A 21,378-nucleotide genomic window follows, 5' to 3' on the forward strand; every position below is an offset into this window, starting at 1 on the left:
ACCCAACCGGGCACTGCAGAACGTCGCGGCGCGCGGCACAGAGCCAATGGGGGTGCACCGCGCGTGACAGGCAGACCCCGCCAGCCAATGATCGCGACGGGGTGGGAGGGGCGTGCGGGGTGGCTAGCCAGTGCGCGCCGCCATTGTGGCCAGTTCGATCGGTATCGGGAGCGGAGAGCGGAGCCCAGCGAGCCCGGAGTAAGGGAGCAGCCCCCCCCGCCAACGGCCGGCCCCCGAGTCACCATCAACACCGCGCGGGAGGCGGCGGCGCTGCTGCTGCTGCTGTGAGCCAGTCACCACCACCGTCCACCGGCAGCCACCGTCGCCATGAGCAGCGAGGCCGAGACCCAGGCGCCCCCCGCCGCCGCCGCCCCACTACCCGCCGCGGTGGCCACAGCGGCCGCGGCCCCCCTGCCAGCGGCCGCGGCCCCCGCCGTCCCAGACGCCAAGCCCAGTAACGGCACCGGCGGAGGAGGCGGCGGTGGCGGCAACGGCACCAACGGCGGCCTGGGCTCGGCGGCGCCCCCCGCCGGCGGGGACAAGAAGGTCATCGGTGAGGGGGAGAAAAAAATGAGGCACGACGGGCGGGGGGAAGAGCAGGGGGCGGGGCGTCCTCTTGGCTGGGGGCTGAGTGGCTGGCGGGTCGCGCGGGCGCCTCCCCCTGTCTCGCGCGCCTGGTGGTCACTGTGCGCGCGCACTTTTCCTTCCCTCCTTTCCTCCCCTCACTCCCTTACTGCCCGCTGATTGGCTGGCTGAAGTGCGCGCGGCTCTTTTCCCTGGCCGTGGTCGCCTTTTAATCTCCCCCCACTCATGGCAGGCCTGAGCGCGTGCCCCGGCGGTTGAGACGGCTGTCTCTCTCTGCGCCTGCGCGGCCCCGCTGTCGCAAAAAAAGGGAGGGGGAAAAACGCTGTGTGGGAGGGGGTGTGGCCGATGTGGCGGCTCAAGATGTCGGCCCCACAATGGGAGCCTTAAGGCAAAGGTTTATTTCCTTTTGGGGGCGGGGGGAAGTGTTAGTAGTGGCGCCTTTTGCAGAGTGCTGTACAGGTAACACGTGCTTTTCAGGAATGAGAGGGAAGCCTGCCCCCGCCTTTTCCTCCTTTCTTGGAAGTCCCACTAAAAGCGTCTCCTTGTTCTACAAGATCTGGGTGCTATTTTCCAGGCTGAGCCCTCTGGGAGGCTATTGCTTTTAAAATGGGCACAACAGTAAATAAGGCAGAAAAGCAATATTTACATTAAAGGGAGTGATTCTGGTGCTGTGCCAGAGAAGGCCCTGCCTCTGGATGCAGAATGAGTAAAACATATGGGAAGTTTTAAGGGTCTCCTTTAATGGTGAGTTATGGGAATGAACCATGCCTGGTTTTAATTTTTAAAAATTTTCCTGACTGATTGGTAATCCCACAATCTCCGCCTTTGTTTGCTTAGTTAATCAGGATCTATGAAGCCCACTGGAATCAGTGATGCCTGCAGCCTTGCATGCTACAGCTTTAAGTAAAACCCTTAGTCCCAAATTTATGCATGTGCATTTGGAATTTAAGTCCAGCTGAATCCAGTAGAACTTACACCTAAGTATGCATATGTCATCTCAAAAAAGATATAAGATTTCTCTCTGCATTCTCTTACCTTTGGTCCTGTGCCCTATGAGGTATTGTAAGCCTGTAAAAATGTGGCATATTTATTATGCTACATATTGTGGCCCTGGGATTGTAGCATTTGCCTGTACATGGAATATTTCAAGACTAGGTCATCTCCCCAACCATGGTAACGGAAATAGTATTACCGGCCTACCTGACATGCTTGTTGCATTACAGCTTTCCCAATAATCTTGTTAGGTAAGCCAATAATACTGTTTCCGGGTTTCAGGGGTAGGGAACAGGATCCTGAAAGAATATAACTTGGCTAGGAACTCACAGTGAGTATCTGGAGTATCTGCTTACTCCTAGCCACTGCACCCTCTTTGATTTGCAGAACTAATCATTATAGACTAGATGTGGCATTTCAGGTCCATTGGAATAGTGTTCTCCACTACCCTTGCCCAGCTAAGAGAAGAGCTTGTCTAAAACCGCCTAATAAACTGAGGCTACAAACTTGCTTATTCTGTGTGAACTGACTCTGAGTGTTGGAAGCAATGTGGAAGTTCACCTTTGCTCTCTCAGGGAAGTTGCTACTTGATGTTGCAATCTTGCAGCTTCAGGTATAAAAACTAGCTCCTCCCAGGGCAGTGGAGGAACCACATAGTGATTCCTCACTAGCTTGTGCACATCTTAATCTGCCTTATTTTTTTTTCTTTTGTAGCAACGAAGGTTTTGGGGACAGTGAAATGGTTCAACGTAAGGAACGGCTATGGCTTCATCAACCGGTGAGAAGGATTCTTCGCTTTTGTTTTGTATCTTTTTAAAAGACTGATTGAATAAGTGGAATTAAGGTCCTTAGGTGGCCTTTTGGCCCAGTGCCTGTCTGCTAGCACAATATCTTCCTCGCTCACTTTTGTTTTGCCTTTTTTTCTGCATATCTCAGTGAAGCTGGACTCTGTTATTGATAAGCTTTTCACATAATCCACCTTGGCAGTTATTGATTACCAAACAAGACTTGGGCACTGGAGATGATGTAGAATTTGGCAGGTGTTAGCTCTGGGTGAACAGGTATCTAAATAAATAAGAAAACAATCCAGGCAGCAGTTCTTCTGAAAGGGCCTGCCAGTTGACTGTGACTCAAGAGAGCCACAGTATTGGAGGAGCTGGGCTTAGGAGATGCTCCCTTTTGATTTTTACCTTGGTTTTCTAAGGTAGTTGTGTGCAGTTCAGTTGTTGGCACACTGCAGTGCCAAGGCAAAAAAAATAAAAGAAGAAATCCAGAGGTCTGGCAGGCAGATGGAGGGAACATCTGCTGCAAAGGATAACAGCAACTTGTTGCTGGCTTTTGAACTGCAGGCATAGATGGTCAGACTAAACACAATCCACTAGTGGGTAGAGGATTACCGGGCTTTCAAAGCATGCATACCAATTCATAGCAGTTTTTCATTTAAAAAAATGAAAACAGATATAGTAAATGTACCGGAATAGTTATCAAGGAAAGTAGCAGTTTAAAACAAAACCAAAATATTCACCAGCCCACAGGGTGAAAAAGGTGCTCACGGTGACAGCTAGGTGGTTAGCCGTGGTTGTTTTTCAAAGGATGTGCAAATGCACATTGTTAATTAGATTACAGGCCATTAGGCCTTACCTCGTGAGATGCCACAGGGACTCTCGGTTTCTTTAATCTTTTAAGACTCACCAGATGAGAAACGTGCAGCCAGTGAAAATACAATCACGGGAGCCTCAGTCATTCCTGTCTCACTCATCTTCGATGATGGCTTGTGTCCAGTGCGGTGTTTGCAGGTCCTTACATACCTGTTTGCCTTGGGACATTGACATGTCTTGTGTGAATCCATATACTGCTTTCATTTGACCCCAGTTGTTATTGTGTGCAAAGTCAGTGCGGCCTTTGAAAAGGTGCTGCTTCCCCTTCATGAGCACAACTCCCTTTCTGAAGGCAGTATGTTCTTGTACTGCTACTAGCCATGGAGACTATTGAACAGTAGTAATAAAATCATCTGTGATTTTGCTCTTCTTGGCTTCTGTTACCAAGTCTTGCTGATTTGATCTCAAGCCAAGCAATTGAGGAAGGTTTTGCTGGACAGTAATGATTTGAACTAGAAACGTCAGCAAGCAGGGCCCTTTAGGGACATGCCTTGAATTTGTCACGGAGTGCCAATAGGTGACTTGAGTGGTGTGATGAAGAACGACCCACAGAATCTTAAAGAAGCAATAGGTAAAAGTGGAGGTTCAGATCACCTGGGTCATTGAGTTTCATTTGAATGTTGCTTTCTTAAATGTTTGTGATGCCATATAAAATATCATACCTTTCACAAGGTTATGGCACATTATTATTTTGAAAAACTGCTGTACTGTAGCCCTTCCCAAGTGTGGCTGTAAACTGCTTATCTGGTGTTGCAATACACTGAGCAGTAAGAGCTTTTATTGGAAGTTTGGTGTGTCTGTGTGCATACTCTTGCCACTCTCCACCTGTTTCTACCTGCAAACATCTAGCCCATGTTAAGGATTGTAATTAATACAGCATAGGAAAGGTTGGTGAGTATACGTGGTGCTTCGAGACCCACCCGTACCACCTGACTACATTTGGTTCTGTTTTTAAATGGTCCCTACTTTGCCGTGAAAATGATCTTAGTAGAAAGTATGATTTATGTGTGGGGTTTAAATGTTAGATGTGAGATCAAATATTAATGAAAGTGTTTCTGCAGGGAAGAATTGTCATGAGTCCAAAAAGCATTTTGACTCTTGGGTTGAGATTCCTTGATGATTGTATGCAGAACTGCAGTTTTCAAGAAGAAATATGAGACTTCCAAGCTTACACACTACATGTATTTTTAGCCCAATAAAGTTATGGGCGTGGACGGGAGGAGGGATGTGATACATGAGTTGGTCCTTGGCAGTACCCCAAAGCCACAGCCTGGCCTCTGTCCAAAACTTAACACCACTCCTTGCTGGAGAATGCTGTTTTGTGTGCGTGTGCGTGTGTCATATTTTCTGAACTGAGAATGTTTTCTTTTGCTGCAGGAATGACACCAAGGAAGATGTGTTTGTCCACCAGGTAAGGCCATGTTGCTTGCTAGATATACCAGATTCTGGTGAACCAAGACAGTGTGGTGCTTTGGCTGAAGGGACTGCACATCACTTGGTTCAACTGTTGGAATACTTATATTCTCAGTCCATATGCACTTGAGGGACCCTGGTCTGTATCCCTTGCCTCCTGGTTCATTGTGCCTGTGGGCCTCACAAATGATAGCCTCTGGTCCACTTTTTTGACGTTCGCACATAACTGATTTCACATCTGTGCTGGTTTAAAAAGGCAAAATGAAGCTGTTTGGCAGAAAGGTATATACATGGGGGGGGAGTTGTAATAACTTGCCATTTGAATAAGTTACATGGAAGGCAGCTTTGTATTGCTTGAGTGAGTTTCCTTGGTCTGCTGCTTGTTCCTATGCAGTGGTGTCTGTCATGCAGCTGACCTAATTCCCATTTTGAAATTAGCAACATTACTCATTCCCAGACTAGCCTTCCTGTAACTGACATTCTGCCACCAGCCTGTCATAAGATTCCTGAAGATTTTTACCCCTGGGAGATGGTTATAAGCCCCACAAGAAGAGCACGTGTTTCTGTCTGTGGCACTCTTCTAGTGTTTCTGGAAACTTAGAGGGTTAAGTCTGCAGCTAGGGTTAGTGACGCTTGTCCAGGGGCAGGGTACCAGAGCGACACTGTCAGCACCATATAACTTTGCTCTGAGTGCAGCTGTTACTATTGACACTGAAAAGTGTTTCGTAAGCAAACTGTGAAGGTCAGTTTAATGTGCGTGGTTTAATGGCTGGCTGAAAATACAGGCTTGGGTAGCAGAACTTTGCTCCGTGGGTCAGAGTAGCTAACATAGCACCTGTATCAACAGTTGCTAAAATGATTTTCCTGTATTATGTAGATTTAGGGTGAACAGCACTAGAAAATTCCTGTTTTTTAATGTCTCTGGAACACAGCCTGTAGGGCTAGAGGGGAATAAAAAACGATGTCATCCTTAAGCACCTGCTTCCAATACAATCCAGCTGTTTCAGATGGCTGTCTGTGAGCCATTAAGCAGTCAAAATATCTCCCAGGGTTGCAGCCTAGAAGATGAACATTTTATCCCTATTTACATTTTAGCCTGCCAGTACTTTTGCCCCCATCCTGCTCCCTTCTCCACTTTTGGTTGGTACTTCCCTAGTCTAGAAAATGGTCTTTATGCTTGTTAAATCTTGGCTACTTTCATTTAAAAAATCTAAATCTGACCTGTTTTGCTATCAGACTGCTATAAAGAAGAATAACCCCAGGAAATACCTTCGCAGCGTGGGAGATGGAGAGACTGTGGAGTTCGATGTGGTTGAAGGAGAAAAGGTGAGCTTGCAATCCTAAGCGTAAATATCACCCACGTTCCTGTTTGAGTTTCGGTTTCTGTCTGAGCCAGGCAGTGGATGCAGCTAGAACAGTCAGCTGTATTTCTTTTAAGGTACAGAATAACAAGAGATAAATGAGAAAAAAAGACCAAAACGAAGTAAAATAAAATAGAGGGAGAATGCTTCAGGACAGAGCACAGCCTCATGGCATCCACTGGTTCAGAAGATTGGTTACAGACTGTGGGTGTTTTGGTGCCTGTGTTTGCTGACTCTCGTTCACAGCGTTTTGTGATGACTATTTCCAGGGAGCGGAGGCAGCCAATGTTACAGGCCCTGGTGGAGTTCCAGTCCAAGGCAGTAAATACGCGGCAGACCGTAACCAGTACAGACGATATCCACGGCGTAGAGGTCCTCCACGCAACTACCAGCAAAATTACCAAAACAGTGACAGTGGAGAAAAGAATGAGGGGTCAGAGAGCTTGCCAGAGGGCCAGTCCCAACAGCGGCGCCCCTACCGCAGGAGGCGGTATCCACCTTACTACATGCGTCGGCCCTATGGCCGTCGACCACAGTATTCCAATGCTCCTGTGCAAGGAGAGATAGTGGAGGTAATTTTGCAGGAAATAATTATTTGCCTTTGTTGCATTAAATGTTCTTTACTAGAAGAGACACAGTATGCCTGCTATTACCATGTGTTCGGTTTTTACCTACATAAACTCAGATCCCTGAATTACTGGACATACCTGCTTTGGCAATATTCTTTTATAGGGAAATAGGTATTCTTGATTTTTCGTAGTATTTTCCATGCGGACAGGCCATTAAAAAAAAAAAATCTGCGAAAATTGCACAGATTGCTGTGCTCATTTATGAGTAGCAAAGTTATTTTTTTCTGCTTGAGCATCCTGACCCCACCCCTTTTAGGCCAAACGATAGTGCTTCAGTTCCATGAAGTAAATTTAAGTTAGAATTAACTCTTTTATGTTTAACAAGCATAGGTCACAATGAAAGTAGAATGTGTGTGTAATTGGCCATTAAGTTGGGATTTTAAAAAAGCACCTTGCCTCTTCTGTCTTTTAGGGTGCTGACAACCAGGGTGCCGGAGAACAAGGCAGGCCTGGCAGACAGAACATGTATCGGGGTTACAGACCACGCTTTCGCAGGTGAGCTCCCACAGAAACACGTCCGGCGCTGAATTGCTTTACGCTAGAACCTTGAGACTGAGGTAGATGCTTAAAGGTTTGCTGGACTTTTCAGGGGTCCTCCTCGCCAACGACAGCCCAGGGAGGAAGGCAACGAAGAAGACAAAGAGAACCAGGGGGATGAGGCCCAGGGTCAGCAGCCACCTCAACGTCGGTACCGTCGTAACTTCAATTACCGACGCAGACGCCCAGAAAACCCTAAACCACAAGATGGCAAAGAGACAAAGGCAGCCGAACCATCAGCTGAGAACACGTCCGCTCCCGAGGCCGAGCAGGGCGGGGCTGAGTAAACACCGGCTTACCATCTCTACCATCATCCGGGTGAGTAGTGTATCCAGAGAGGGTGATGGACCCCCTGCTAAAGTGCACTTGGGTATGTTGCGCTTGTACGTCTCAGCATCGAGAATATGTTAGCTGGCCTTTCAAATCCTGATCAAATCATAATGGGAGCTGTAATTACTTTGGGGTGGGGTGGAGGGAAGGCTCTATCCATGTTTGAATCAAGATTGAAAACAGAAGGTTGCATGGGGTCAGGCATTCAGCTCTCCTGGTTTAATCACCCTTGTCTTTTCACATCTAGAAATTGTATGTTCCTCTCTAGACCTTTGTTGATGATCCTGGAAAGGCTATGAAATCCCTGGAATCATATGCCAAGAAAAAAAGCTTACAACTGAGATATAATTGTTTGTTCAGAATACGCAATAAGCTTGGCTCTCTTTGGTCTGGGGGCTTTGTTGATGAGCCCAGAAAGGCTATAAAATCCTTGGAGTGCATATGCCAAGAGATAACTCTTATAACTGAAATGTTATTGTTGGTTCAGAATAGGCAAGAAGCTCGGCTCTCTTTGGTCTGGAGGCTTTTGATTCTAACTTCCTAGGGAACATACAAGCCAGGATATGGGATGTGAGGGAATACTGACCAAACGTCAAGGATGCAGTCTGCTAAAATAAGATGTCTGCACAAGCTCTGTGAATTGCTTAATGGCTTGGTGGAAGGCATTTTTAGATTACTTTGGAAGCATGCATCTTTGGACATTGGTCTCACTGATTTCAGTAGGATTTCCTTGAGGCAAGTGTGATGATGGTTCACCCATACATGACATAACTGGTACTGGGGCGGTCTAAACCATAGATGGCACTGGATTTAATGTCTGCATCCTTAGGAGTATTCCTTATTGAGCTGCTAAAATAGACGCTCAAGTAGCTCTTAATATGGTAAGACTAAGACTTTCTGGGGTACAACACTGAGGTGGAGGCTCAGAGTGATTGAAAGCTCTGCTGTGCTGAAAAGTTCCTTTCCCATAGATGTTTAGCTCCTCAAGGGCAAAGACTAAACAAGTACCGTGATCTACTTTCTATGTGCAGAGAATTCATACAGGGGAACAATCACATGAGTCCCTACTTCCAATCTAAAATTTCTTCATTGGCTATTTGGGAGAACTAAATTGCATTCCTGAAGATGCTGCAGTGCTTGAGGGGAGGGATGCAAGATAATTTCCAGAGGAAAATCAGTTCTGCCGCTGGCTTCAGGGGGAGGTGGGGTCACTCCCCGTATGGTTAATGACCTCTTTTTGTCTTTCTTTTTCAGTTTAGTCATCAAAAGAAGAGAGAATATGAAATGAAGAGAATATGAAATTCCAGCAATAAGAAATGAACAGAAGAATTGGAACTGAAGACCTTAAGTGCTTGCTTTTTGCTGTTGACCAGATAACTCGAACTATCTGCATTATCTATGCAGCATGGGATTTTTATTATTTTTACCTAAAGCAGTCTCCTTTTGGGAGCGACAAACATGTTTTTTAAAGGCCTGTTTTTTCTCAATACACCTTTAAAGGTTTTTAAATTGTTTCATATCTGGTCAAGTTGGGATTTTTAAGAACCTCATTTTTAATTTGTATGAAATATACACCTGATTTTTTCAAGTCAAACTGCAAGCATCTCTTAATAAAGGTCTTAAGAATTGCCTGGGGTGCTTTTTTATTCCAATTCTGCCCCCCCCCCCCCCCCCCGGTTTTGTAGCCTATCCCATAAGCTCAGTGGAGGGGGAGAGAGCTTGTCTCCTAAGTATTTCTAGCTAGAAGCAGAGAAGTTAATGGAGGCTTTGAATGTGCTGAAGTTAGCTTGAGAATGGAACCATCCAATATTACTGCAAAAATTGATCAGATGAGGGGCAGGAGGGAGAAGAGGCTGAAAATCATTGGGGCTGGCTTCCCTTGCCCGCCACGCAAAACAGGGACCGTTAGGATCCTGTGTATTTTGCACATCAGTTGACCTTTCTTTTTCACTGCAACTTAGTTGGGTCCGTTTCAAGGAAAATGTATTAACGTGACCGCATTCAAGTGAGGACTTGAAAACAATTGCCGCGCATCAAAAAAGATGTTGAAAGAATAGCTGGGCCTTTGACATTTGAACCTCACCTCTTCCAAAGCAGTTTTTAAGCATCCAAACCAAGGGGCATACATTAAAAATGCGGGGGGGGGGGGGGGAGAATTAGGACTAATAAAAGGAAATACTTCTTCACACAACGTGTGATTGGTGTTTGGAATATGCTGCCACAGGAGGTGGTGATGGCCACTCACCTAGATAGCTTTAAAAGGGGCTTGGATAGATTTATGGAGAAGTTGATTTATGGCTACCAATCTGGATCCTCTTTGATATGAGATTGCAAATGCCTTAGCAGACCAGGTGCTCGGGAGCAGCAGCAGCAGAAGACCATTGCTTTCACATCCTGCATGTGAGCTCCCAAAGGCACCTGGTGGGCCACTGCGAATAGCTGAGAGCTGGACTAGATGGACTCTGGTCTGATCTAGCTGGCTTGTTCTTGTGTTCTTGAAGGGCTTTGGTTGAGTGTGGGAAGGCATTTGAACATGAGCTAGCTTCTCCCGGCTGCTGTGAGGGGGTGCCCTACATGGGGAAACGGGCAACATCCTCCTTGCCAAAGTCAAGCTTTTCTGTTTGGCATGCTCCTGTCCCACAGGAGCCTCTTCGTTCCTCACATGTGGTTGAGTCACTGGTTTATATATAATGGCATTATCAACCAATGCATGGGTGATAAGTTGGAGCGCTCTACAGTGTTGCCTGTAGCGCCTCCCATTTGAAAAGCCTAAGATGAGTTCCTGGAAACATCACTAGAAAGTTTGGTGCTGACACTTAGGAGTTTGCCCTTCTAGACAAGGCTAATATTTCATTCAGGAGAGCAGGTGTTGAGGAGCAGTTACGCCCCCCCCCCCCCCGAAGCTTGGTGTGTGGGGGTGTTAATCTGAGCTACTGGAATGCACTCCCTCAGAGTGTGGTGGAGAATCCTTTGGAGGTTTTAAAAACAGGCTGGATGGTCCTCTGTCAGGAGTGCTTTGATTACGTGTACCTGCATTGCAGGGGGTTGGACTTGATGGCCCTTGGGGTCTTTTCCAACTCTATGATTCTATTTTGACTCCAGTTTTCACAAGAGAGTCTACTTTCAGGTGGCTACCGGTTGTAATTTTGTAATTTGGAAAGGGAGGAGGTTAGCAACAAGATGTATTTCGGAAGTTCTGTAGCAGATCAGCTGTGGATTCAATAGATGCTGTGAAGGCTTTGTTGGCGCTCTGAAATCCCTGCCGCTGTGTGCTTCCCCTTCTGTGGCACTGATGCCTCAGTTTGACCTTGCTATTTTCCCTGGTATATCAATGGGTACCATGAGCAGCTGAGCCCCAGCATGACAGCAATCGATGGGGTCAGCTTGCTGCTTTAGATTTGATTATTGTTACCCAAAAGGAAGGCAAAATTTTCCTCCCAGGAGCATTATGTGTATGAGGTCCCCTTAAATTCATATACCATTTTTGGATAACACGCAATAATAAATGGTTTGTGTTTAACCTGGGGGTGGGATTGTCTTACATGTTGGGTAATCTTTTAGTAACTATGATATTTGTGGCTTTTTAATGTATAGTATGAGCATTTTAATAGCTAAGGGTACAATAAAAACACTTTACAAACTATTTGACACAGTGCACAATGGAAGGGGAAATGAGCCAATGCATTCTTTAGACAATAACTGGAGGAGTGATCAACGCCCAGTTGTGTTCCCCATAGTGGGACTTCGGCTTGTAAACAAACCTAAAAGCAAAGAATCCTACACATTTGCCTCGTAGAATCACAAACATTAATACTTCAGGATTCCATAACCGAAGTCTAATTGTTAACAGATCTGGTAAGGATTCTCCTTCTAGCAAGCCATTTTTGTTAAGGATCCCAAGTTGCAAAATCTAATGCCGGGCTTCACACATGCAAACGGGATACCATCCTTAGATAAGCAAAAAGACACTGGATGAAGGCAGAGCAGTCTCAGTCTTATGATAGAGAATAGCTCCTAACTGTCCATGTTCTAGGCATAACAGAAAATCTGCCCTGAAAATGGGCTCTAGTGGGTTTGGGGGAGCTTGAAGGGAAGGTTAGCTTGTGAACTGTCTACTATTTGTGTGCTAAAGGCCGGCTGGGAGTTAAAAGTATGTTAAAAGCATTCTCATCTCCTGCTTCCTCCACAGCATCTAAGCATGTAACACAATACCCCACCAAATACAGAGTAGAACCTCTATATGGGATAACGTCATATGGTTTGTAGTTCTAGATGATATGGGATGGAGGGAAGGGTAGACAGACAGGTGGGGCCGCGGCAAAATCTAATGCTGGCTTCTGGCACTGGGCATGCCTTTCTTGACAGGTTAATATCAGCTATGCTGGAGGTGATTTAACAAGTGTGACCAGTTAACCGGGGGCCGGGGGGGGGGGCAGTTGTCAGTGTTTAAAAGAGCTGCTCTAGTAAGGTATAAGTGTGACTATTTCACATGTGTATTCTACAGGGTTTGGAATTCTGCCCCCTTGCCGAGTTCAGTTTGCCCAACCATCTGCAAAAGATTCGGCGGTATTAGGTTGCTGCTCCACTTTGGCAAAGGGGCCTTGCGTTTTAATTCAAACCCCACCCCAAGACTCTAGCTTTAGTACTTCCTCCCCATTTGTATCATGGGCAGGCCTGCTCTGATGCCGGCTCCAAAATACCCATCCAGCGAGTTAGTTGACAAAACAGAACATGAGTCAACAATGTCGGGTCAGGTCAAACGGCTCATGCCATTTTTGGTTGTAACTGAATCGTTTTTGAGCCAGCCATAGGGAGGGCTGTCTGCATTTTGTAAAAAAAACGTTTGCGTGCTGGAAAGGATCCTGACAAGAGCTTACGAAGGTGTCTGAGAGACGGACGGACGGAAGGAACTGGCTACGTTTACCCCATGAACCGACAAAATCATGTGTGTCTGCTACGGAAGCAACATGTTCGCAGACTGAAATGGCTGGGGCCATCTGCTTTGAGAGGGTAATCTGTTTGCAGGCTGGAAATATGTAGACGGGTGTCAGGAGGAGTGGGAGGAACTGTTTATCCTACTGGTGCAGAGAGCTGTGGGCTCCACGGGGGACCAGTGGAGACTTCCAAGGAGAGGCTGGACAGGCACCAATTATGTTAAGTATCGGGTAGCCGCAGAAGGGGGCCAGATGACCTTTTAGCCTATTCCTGATCTGGCATTCCAGGCCTCTGCTCCTACACATGCCTATGTGAAAGTCAGTTTCCCTGAAATCTACTGGCTGACGGGGTAATTCTAGATGGGACTGAGCAAGAAATCATGGCCAACGGTCAGCTGGACAGAAGAACACTTAACATGTTCAAACCGTTCCACACCTTATTTTAATTTTATTTATTTCTGCACTTATATCGCGCCAATCCCCCGAAGGGCTCGAGGCAGTTTACAATCAACATAATTTTTAAAAGCCTTCGACAATACAATAAAACAAAAACGACATAAAAATATAAATTACAAAATATAAATGCTAAAACCAGGTTTTATACAGCTTTATGCCGTCTGCTTCGTTATCTAACCTTGCTGGCCGTTTTGTTCCATTACTTTGGGCTTGCGTTGGCCACAACCGGGTCTGATCTTGAGGAAACCCCATGGTCTGAGAAAGGTTTTGAACAAACTCTGCTAATGTCGAGTTCTTCAACACCTTGAACACTGTATTTTACTTTCTCTTCATCATACATGTTGTTTCCTTCCTGGCCACAAAACTGATCCTCTGTGACTATCTGCACTTGCATGCAGAGGTGGGCTTCTTACTGCTCCTTTCTCTTCTGAGCCTCCATTCTCTTCTCTTCTTGCAACCTTTCCACCAGCTGCTGAGAAATATCGTAGTCTGTGACTGGCTGCAGGACTTCACTCAGTTGGACTCCCTGATGTAAACCAACACGTAGGCATTAGAATTCATTAGAGATCGCTTATAAAATTGGCTGGTCTTTTGGACAGTGCTGGTTAATACAAGCCGTGACCGCTAGGGTGTCGTCTAGGAGGGAAAACTTCGAAGCAAGAGGCGGTGGCCACAAGGTGTCAGGACTGCTTGAAAAGGAAAACAGTGCTACTCGAGGGCCACCAAATAGCTGTGCTTTGTGAGGGCTGCTGTCCAATGCTTACTACGCCAAGGCTAAGTCAAAACAGCAATCATTTAATAAAGTGAAAAAAAGAGCTAATGCCAGAGCATACCAACAAAACAAAAACAGAAATTCCAGCAAGGCAAAGAAAAACAAAGGAATTTTTCATTTTATTAGATTTCTGCACTTACTGCTCTTTTGCCTTATCCATTACACCATTCCTGACTTATTGTTTATTGCTGTCCGATGCTGTCACGAGCATCCCTCAATATCATGATGGCTGCTGTGTTGTCCCAAATGCTTTCTTCGAAGCCTCCTGCCGCCCAAACCCCATGGATGATGGAGCCACGGGGAGGGTGTACCGCAAAGATGGTGCCAATCTTAGAAGAGAACCTAAGGATCTGACAGAGCGGTGTCCAACTGTGGCCCTCCAGATGTTCATGGACTACGATTCCCATGCTGGTGGGAGCAGATGGGAACAGTAGTCCATGAACATCTGGAGGGGCAGAGTTGGACACCCCTGATCTAAAAAGATCTCTAACCTTCCCTCCCACTGTTAAAAACTTGATCCAATTTTTAAAAACCTTGCGCAGTTTCTTTTCGCACTCACATCTTTCCCTCCAAGCTCCCTGGGCTGTTTCGTTTTGCTTACATATTGCAATTTTTAAGTTCAAGTTAAATAGAACAGGATAAGACGGATCTCCAATATTAAACAGTAGGAAAAAATACAACAGCAGAAGAGCAATCTCTCAGACAAACGTTTTATTACCAGCCCCACTAGAATACTGAAACAGCATTAAAAAGATGACTGGGAGAGAATCTTAAAATGAGACCCAGTTAAACAAAAGTGACTCTGTTTGACGCAACTGGCAAAAACTCTGCAGACTCGGTGTTTGGTAAAGCAGTTCCACAGCTGAGGCGCCACAACAGAGAAGGCTCTGCATCTGGGGCCAAACCCTTTATTTCTAAAGGTGGGCCGCAAAGGTTTGGACAGGGACTTGGCTGATCAGCGTCCAGCACCAACTGTATGCAACCACTCTTCCAAATATCAAAGATTGATGAGCTTGTGTGAAAGAGAAGCAGGAAGAATTAAGCAGCTACTGTGGTGTTTGCGGCCAGATTGATGGGTTTGTCCAGAAGTGCTCCATGTTTGAATCCTTGCTCTGTGACAAAGCGCCTGGTCAAAACTGCTCTCTCTCTCTCTCCCAAGCTAAACCTGTTTTTCAAGCTTCGCAGGAGAAGAAGTTAGGTAAGAAGTGCAAAGCACTTACATTAAACAGACTGGTGGCAGCTTGATTTGCATGTTTTGACCATTATCTAAAAAAGGGCACAGTTACTCAGCAATACTGCCAAGCATTAGGGACCTGTGTGGCTTCGGTATTAATGATTAACATGCCAGACCTCTCTCGGCAGTCCTGATAAAGAAGTGCCTTCATGTCCAACACCTGATAATTGCTTACGTTATTTGAAGGCTGACATAAATCGCTGTGGAGCCGGCAGCTGCTACTGTGAAGCCAAGCTCGGCTGGAGTACAATCGCTTTGCTACGGCTGCTCAGTTTGGCAGCATGGAACCGGAAGCGATCTCTCCTGGAACCGCCAGTGGGGAAACAAGCGAGTGTGAATCTGCTGAAGAAAAAGTGGCAGGGACGGACAATTGCAGCGCCTCTGAAGACCATGATAAAAACACAGACCACGTAGGATGCGGGACTCCAGATTCCAAAGAAAAGAATGCGGCGTCTTATGTGAAACTGCAGTCTCTGCAAACCTTGGACCAACTACTTATGGGCAGGAAATACACAACGTTCCAGATGTCACCACTGTCCGTACCTGCTTCTTTGGGTTGTTCTGATAGTTCGGCCAATCAGGGAGACTTTGGACGCTCTTCCGACGGCTCAGCCGCAGACATGGACTGCCTTGTCTGCTTCAACCGCTACAGTTGCAGCCGGCCCCCCAAGGTTCTCGCCTGCCACCATGTCTTCTGCGCGGTCTGCCTGAAGCTGATGCTGCGGAATGAAGATAATGCCTGGAGAATTATTTGTCCCGTCTGCCGGAAAGTCACCACCGTCTTCGGAGGGCTTATTTGCGGCCTCCCCAATAAAGTGGGCATTGGGCACTTGGCCGATCCTGGCCCAAATGCAGAGATGCATTTCTCTCCGGACGCTCTTAGTGGAACGCTGGTGATTCACAGCACTTTCTCTATCAGCCAAGGTGAAGAACACAGTAACAGGGTGGCTGCCAAGAGGCTGCTCTTTCTCATCTTGCTGTTGATGAGCGTCATGCTTTTCGTGCTCCCCTTCCTGTACGGTGGCCTGTTGACGTGGACCCTTTGCTTTGCTGTCATTCTGGGACTGATCGTGGCCGGGGTGCTTTGTTGCAATCCTAACTGGAGCTGCAGCCGTTCAAACATTTTACCCCCTTGCGGGCGAACGAGCATGAGCCACATCACATCTGCTGCCTGAAACGGTCCTCGGGAAGGGACGCCCTGGACCTTAGAAAAGTTCCGCCAGCAACTTCCATCTGGCAAAGATTTCAAACAGGTTGTGCCATTGAACTGCCTCTGATTCCTGACTTGTCTGAATCAGGTAGCTGGTGCTCCACTTCCGTCACGCGAATTCCTGGACTGTTCTTCACCCTGTTGCCTTCTCAGCAATACAAGAGGCAGCCAGAATGTTGCCTTCAGGGATGTTCCAGGGGAAGTGTTTTGCAACATAAACAGGCTCTGCCGTTATTGCTGCCACTGAACAGCAATGGAGAGTTCCATGAGTGAGCAATAGAAGACCATCTACCCACTGCCTTAGGATATCTCTCAGGGCAGAAAAACTGGGAGTGGCGCTCTATGCACTGCCTCCCGCATCCTCAGACAGGTGACATGAAGGAACTGCACGGCAACCACAGAGCACGTCTGCCCGAGAATGAAGAGCCCAGCTGGCAGCAGGAGATGAAAAGAAGCTAGGTGGATCGATTGATTGTCTGACTTGGCACAGCAGCCTTATATGCTCATCTGGAACAGCAGACTTGGAGGCCTGGTCCCAGTGTACATCTGCTCCAACATGGACCTTTAAACAGATGGACCATTTGCTGGCAATTAATAATGAAGGACTTTTTAAAAGGACATTCGTGATACGTTTTCTCATCAGTGGCAAACCTGTTGCGGAAGAGCGCCATGGGTTATGCAGGGCCATTACGTAAAAAGTATGTGTTTGCAGATACATGTGTTAACCTGTCTTTGTACTCTAGGAGCAGCAGTGGCGTAGTGGTTAACAGCAGGTGTACTGTAATCTGGAGGAACTGGGTTTGATTCCCCGCTCTGCCACTTGAGCTGTGGAGGCTTATCTGGGGAATTCAGATTAGCCTGTGCCCTCCAGCACACGCCAGCTGGGTGACCTTGGGCTAGTCACAGTTCTTCGGAGCTCTCTCAGCCCCACCCACCTCACAGGGAGGAAGGAAAAGGAGTTTGTAAGCCCCTTTGAGTCTCCTACAGGAGAGAAAGGGGGGATATAAATTCAACTCTCCTTCTTCTCCTTCCATGCAGCAGAAAGAAATGTGTGAACAGGAGCGGGGAAGGGGAGGCTCCTTTTACAAGATGGCCTTTATTGGCATACAGGGAGGCTCCTCTTCCCAAGTAAGCATATTGCTGAATTTTATGACAATTCTGGTTGTATCTGAAGATTCAAGGTTTTTTTTTACCAGGTTTCCCCACATCTGGTCCTTTCTACCAACTGTACTAAGACCTTACAGAAATACTGCTGTTAAAATGTTTGTGTCTGCTGTGCATAAATGGTGCTAGGGTGGCATATCAGTCTGTGTAATCCTTCTCAAATCCCAGTGAGAAAGGCAGACTGTAAGTAAAGCAAACAAAATATAAGTCACTTTATTGTCTTTTATTTGCTCATAGATATGGAAACGTAAGACCATAAGAAAACGTGGGGCCATGGTAGCAGTGGGGAAAGACTTGGGGGGTGTCAGATCTAAAGTAGCTGCTGAAAGGATGCCCGTAAAGGAACAGAGGGAGAACAGTGGTTGAAATCTGAAGTCAGCTCTCATTTTGTTCTAGTTCTTTTTGTTTCATGTTGTCACTGGAAGAGCAAAGACAACTTCTGCTTTCATTCCTTTTCTCTGGGCAAGGCCTGATAAGACCAAAGGTACAAATCACAGCTGTTGTGCCTCAAGACACTTGGCAGTTTCAGCACTGGGATGGGAAGGACAGAAATTCTCCACTACAAAACCAGCAACTTCTCTCCCTTATAACTATTTCCAGGTTCTGTGCTAAGGGACGCATGTTAAAATGCTTTATATCTGTTGACCTTACTCACTGGCCTAACCCAAACAACCATGCAGGTTCCATACAAAATCTGTTTCATATTTTGCCTGATGGAGCAAGCGGGCCTGCCAGTTTTTAATCAGTAGAGATATCAATCTAGATCTAATGACGATTAAGCAGCAGGGGGGCCAACTGTAATTGATCAGGCTGCCTCTTTATTTTGTGAGTCTGCTTTTGTTTGGGGACATTTATTGTAACAGGGAATGACAAAGAATATATTAAAAAATGGTGTTTCCTAACAAGTGCTAGCTTTTCGCTTGTTACGTTTGTCTCTCAACCATCCTTTGGTATCTCAAGAAGGCAGCGGTAACAGACACCTTTACTTGCATGCAAATTGATTTAATCCAAGCGAGTGGCCAATTTAAAACCGATGGAACACTTGTTAAAGGCTGCTCCAATATTACTCTGTCCATTCTGTTTCTCTTGCATTTTCAATGGATGCCTGATTGCTTGACTTTACAAGGTATCTTAAATGTGTTTTCAATGGCTCATTCCGCACTTGCAGAATAATGCACTTTCAAACTGCTTTCAGTGCTTTTTGAAGCTGTGCGGAACGGCAAAATCCACTTGCAAACAGTTGTGAAAGTGGTTTGAAAACGCATTATTTTGCGTGTGCGGAAGGGGCCAATGAGAAGAAGAAGAGTTTAGATTTATATCCAGTGGCGTTCCTGCCTAGGGACAGGGGGTACCCTATGTCCCTGGGCGCCCCCCATTTGGTCACGTGGGGGGCGCCAACATTTCAGGGTCGTTTGTGGTTTTTTTAAATTTTCCAGTGTTTTTTCACATTCTGGCCTGCAGGGGGCGCATTTTTAAGGCTAGCAACACAAAAATTTCAAGGTACCATCCAGAGACTGTCCTGATGATACCAACCAAATTTGGTGATGATTGGTTTAGGGGCAGCAAAGTTATGGACCCCCAAAGAGGGTGCCCCCAACCCCATTGTTTTCAATGGGAGCTAACCTGAGATGGGGGCTATCCATTTGAGGGACCATAACTTTGGTCCCCCTGAACATAACTTCACCAAACTTGGGTGGCATCATAAGAATAGTTAACAGTTGATACCCTGAAATTTTGGTGTCACTAGCTTTAAAAATACACCCCTTCCAGGCACCCAAAAAAATTGCCCAAGATTCTTTGTTTTGCAGTGACTTTGCTCCATTGTAGCCAATGGGGAATTTCTGAGTGTGTAGGCAGGCTGCACATTTTTGAAGATAGAGGCACCAGACTTTCAGGGTGGCTCCAGGAGGGCCTCCTGGTAATAGTATCCAGGTTTGGAGACCTTTGCTTTTGGGGGTTCAATTTTATGGGCCCCCAAAAGGCTTATTTTGTTTCCCCACTCCTGCACATGAAAGCCTGTGGGCTGAGTTCTCTCAGAACTCTCTCAACTCGCCCCCCCCCACTCCAGAAGCAAAGCTCACCAAGCTTGGATGCTATTACCAGGAGACCCTCCTGGAGCCACCTTGAAAGTCTGGAGCCTCTATCTTCAAAAATGTGCAGCCTGCCTCAGAAATTCCTCATTCGCTACAATGGAGCAAAGTCACTGCAAAACAAAGAATCTTGGGCAAATTTCTTGGGGTGCCTGGAAGAGGTCTATTTTTTAAAGCTAGTAACACCAAAATTTCAGGGTATCATCTGTTAACTATTCTTATGATTCCACCCAAGTTTGGTGAAGTTATGTTCAGAGGGACCAAAGTTATGGTCCCTCAAATGGGTAACCCCCATCTCAGGTTAGCTCCCATTGAAAACAATGGGGATGGGGGTGTTCCATTTGGGCGTCCATAACTTTGCTGCCCCTGAACCAAACATCGCCAAACTCAGGTGATATCATCAGGGCAGTCTCTGGATGATGCCCTGAAATCATGGTGCCGCTAGCTTTAAAAATGCACTCCCTGCAGGCTGAAAAAACACCAAAAAAACCCCCAAAAAACCCAAATACCTTGCATTCGCATTTGTTCATATTTGGCCAAGACATAATCGGACAATTTTTGTCCAAATATGCCCGAATGTGCCCATATTCCAGCCGAATCTGCTATTTGTTTCATCTGAATCTCCAACCCTCAAAAGTGATGCTGTTTGTTTTAACCGGGGACCCCAGTTTCTCCCTAAGGTAGGTTTAAAAGAAGAATCTGAGCTCCCTAGTTTAAACACCATTGAAAGTAATGCTGTTTGGGGGTGGATTCTGCTGGCGTTGTTTTGTGAGAGATTATGCTGACATTTGTTTGGTAACTGTTTTGCTGGGGGTGATTTGTGAGAGATTTACATGCTTAATACCCACTTGCACTGGCTTGGAATTGTTTCTCAGGCTAACAACCTACCTCATAGGGTTGTTGTGATTAGGAAATTAGGAAAAGAGTTGGTGGGGAGAGAGCCATGTATGTTTTGATGGGAGTGGGAGGTGTTTTGTGAGCTGGTACAAAAAATCATTGTTTGGTCATGGTGGGGGAGGGTGGCAGCCCATATGCCGGGTGGGGAGGGGGGCGCCAAACTCAGGTTTTGTCCCCTGGCGCCGGTTTGCCTAGGTACGCCCCTGTTTATATCCCACCTTTCTCTCCTGTAAGGAGACTCAAGGTGGCTTACAAGCTCCTTTCCCTTCCTCTCCCCACAACAGACACCTTGTAGGTGGGGCTGAAAGAGATTGGAAGAGAAGTGTGACTAGCCCAAGGTCACCCAGCAGGAATGTTAGAGTGCGGAAACATATCTGGTTCACCAGATGAGCCTCTGCCACATAGGTGGAGGAGTGGGGAATCAAACCCTGTTCTCCAGATTAGAATCCACCTGCTCTTAACCACTTCACCACACTGAGCAGGGACAGTTCTTTAGATAGTTCTCGTATAACCTCCTTGATAAAAACCATATATTTTATTAAGAGGGCATATACATTCATGTACGGAAGCAGCAGTGGGTCCGTTGCTGTTTACAAGCAGTGTTATAGCTGCCTATGTAAACTTCCCTAGCTGTGGACTTGAATAAGTTTCAAAAAGAGGAGAGCCGAACAGTTGTTCTGTTGCTGCATAGAAAGGGCCTAATACTTGATTTAGAAGAACTGGCTTAACGTTGCTCGATGCCCTTCTGCCCTGTTCCCCCGTCATGTGATACATGTCAAACTACAGCATTAATGGAAATAACCAAAAGTGTCAGCCATACCACTGAGCAAATTCTACTGACATCAGCAGGGAGGGGATCTAATAAGAAAACAAGGCAATAATTGCAGTACAAAGGTCAGGGTGATAAATAAATTAAACACGACTTATTAATCTACACAAGACTGCATGGCCATAGATTTGCAAGCTGATTCTAGTGATTATGGATACCAAGGGTCGGGGGCAGAGAGGACAGCAGTAGCAACATTCCCAGTTGCTCAGCACAGTAGCAACATTCCCAGTTGCTCAGCGCAGAATCAGGTGATCGAAACCACTGAGCCCACAGAATCATTAACTGA

At 46.3% G+C, this 21,378-nt stretch overlaps 2 protein-coding genes across 4 annotated transcripts; both read left to right on the forward strand.

Annotated features, from left to right (window-relative positions):
- The first annotated feature begins 119 nt into the window (after positions 1 to 119).
- On the forward strand, positions 120 to 9,134 carry YBX1 (Y-box binding protein 1). Of its 3 annotated transcripts, none has more exons than XM_048518791.1 (8): positions 120 to 553; positions 2,293 to 2,356; positions 4,614 to 4,647; positions 5,886 to 5,975; positions 6,280 to 6,582; positions 7,052 to 7,134; positions 7,211 to 7,494; positions 8,766 to 9,134. In XM_048518791.1, exons 1-7 carry the CDS (start codon positions 328 to 330, stop codon positions 7,461 to 7,463), a joined length of 1,053 nt encoding a protein of 350 aa, XP_048374748.1. In that variant the 5' UTR covers positions 120 to 327; the 3' UTR covers positions 7,464 to 7,494; positions 8,766 to 9,134. The 3 variants fall into 3 exon arrangements, with proteins under 3 accessions (XP_048374748.1, XP_048374747.1, XP_048374749.1); XM_048518790.1 differs by having other exon boundaries at positions 121 to 553; positions 8,761 to 9,134; XM_048518792.1 differs by having other exon boundaries at positions 123 to 553; positions 7,229 to 7,494; positions 8,761 to 9,134.
- Positions 9,135 to 15,183: 6,049 nt separating this feature from the next.
- Positions 15,184 to 16,183, forward strand: LOC125445534 (E3 ubiquitin-protein ligase RNF186-like). The gene has a single exon (XM_048518620.1). The coding sequence runs from the start codon at positions 15,184 to 15,186 to the stop codon at positions 16,075 to 16,077; it is 894 nt and encodes a 297-aa protein (XP_048374577.1). The 3' UTR covers positions 16,078 to 16,183.
- The last annotated feature ends 5,195 nt before the right edge of the window (positions 16,184 to 21,378 follow it).

This window comes from Sphaerodactylus townsendi, linkage group LG16, assembly GCF_021028975.2.
Source record: "Sphaerodactylus townsendi isolate TG3544 linkage group LG16, MPM_Stown_v2.3, whole genome shotgun sequence".
Classification (NCBI taxonomy): Eukaryota; Metazoa; Chordata; class Lepidosauria; order Squamata; family Sphaerodactylidae; genus Sphaerodactylus; species Sphaerodactylus townsendi.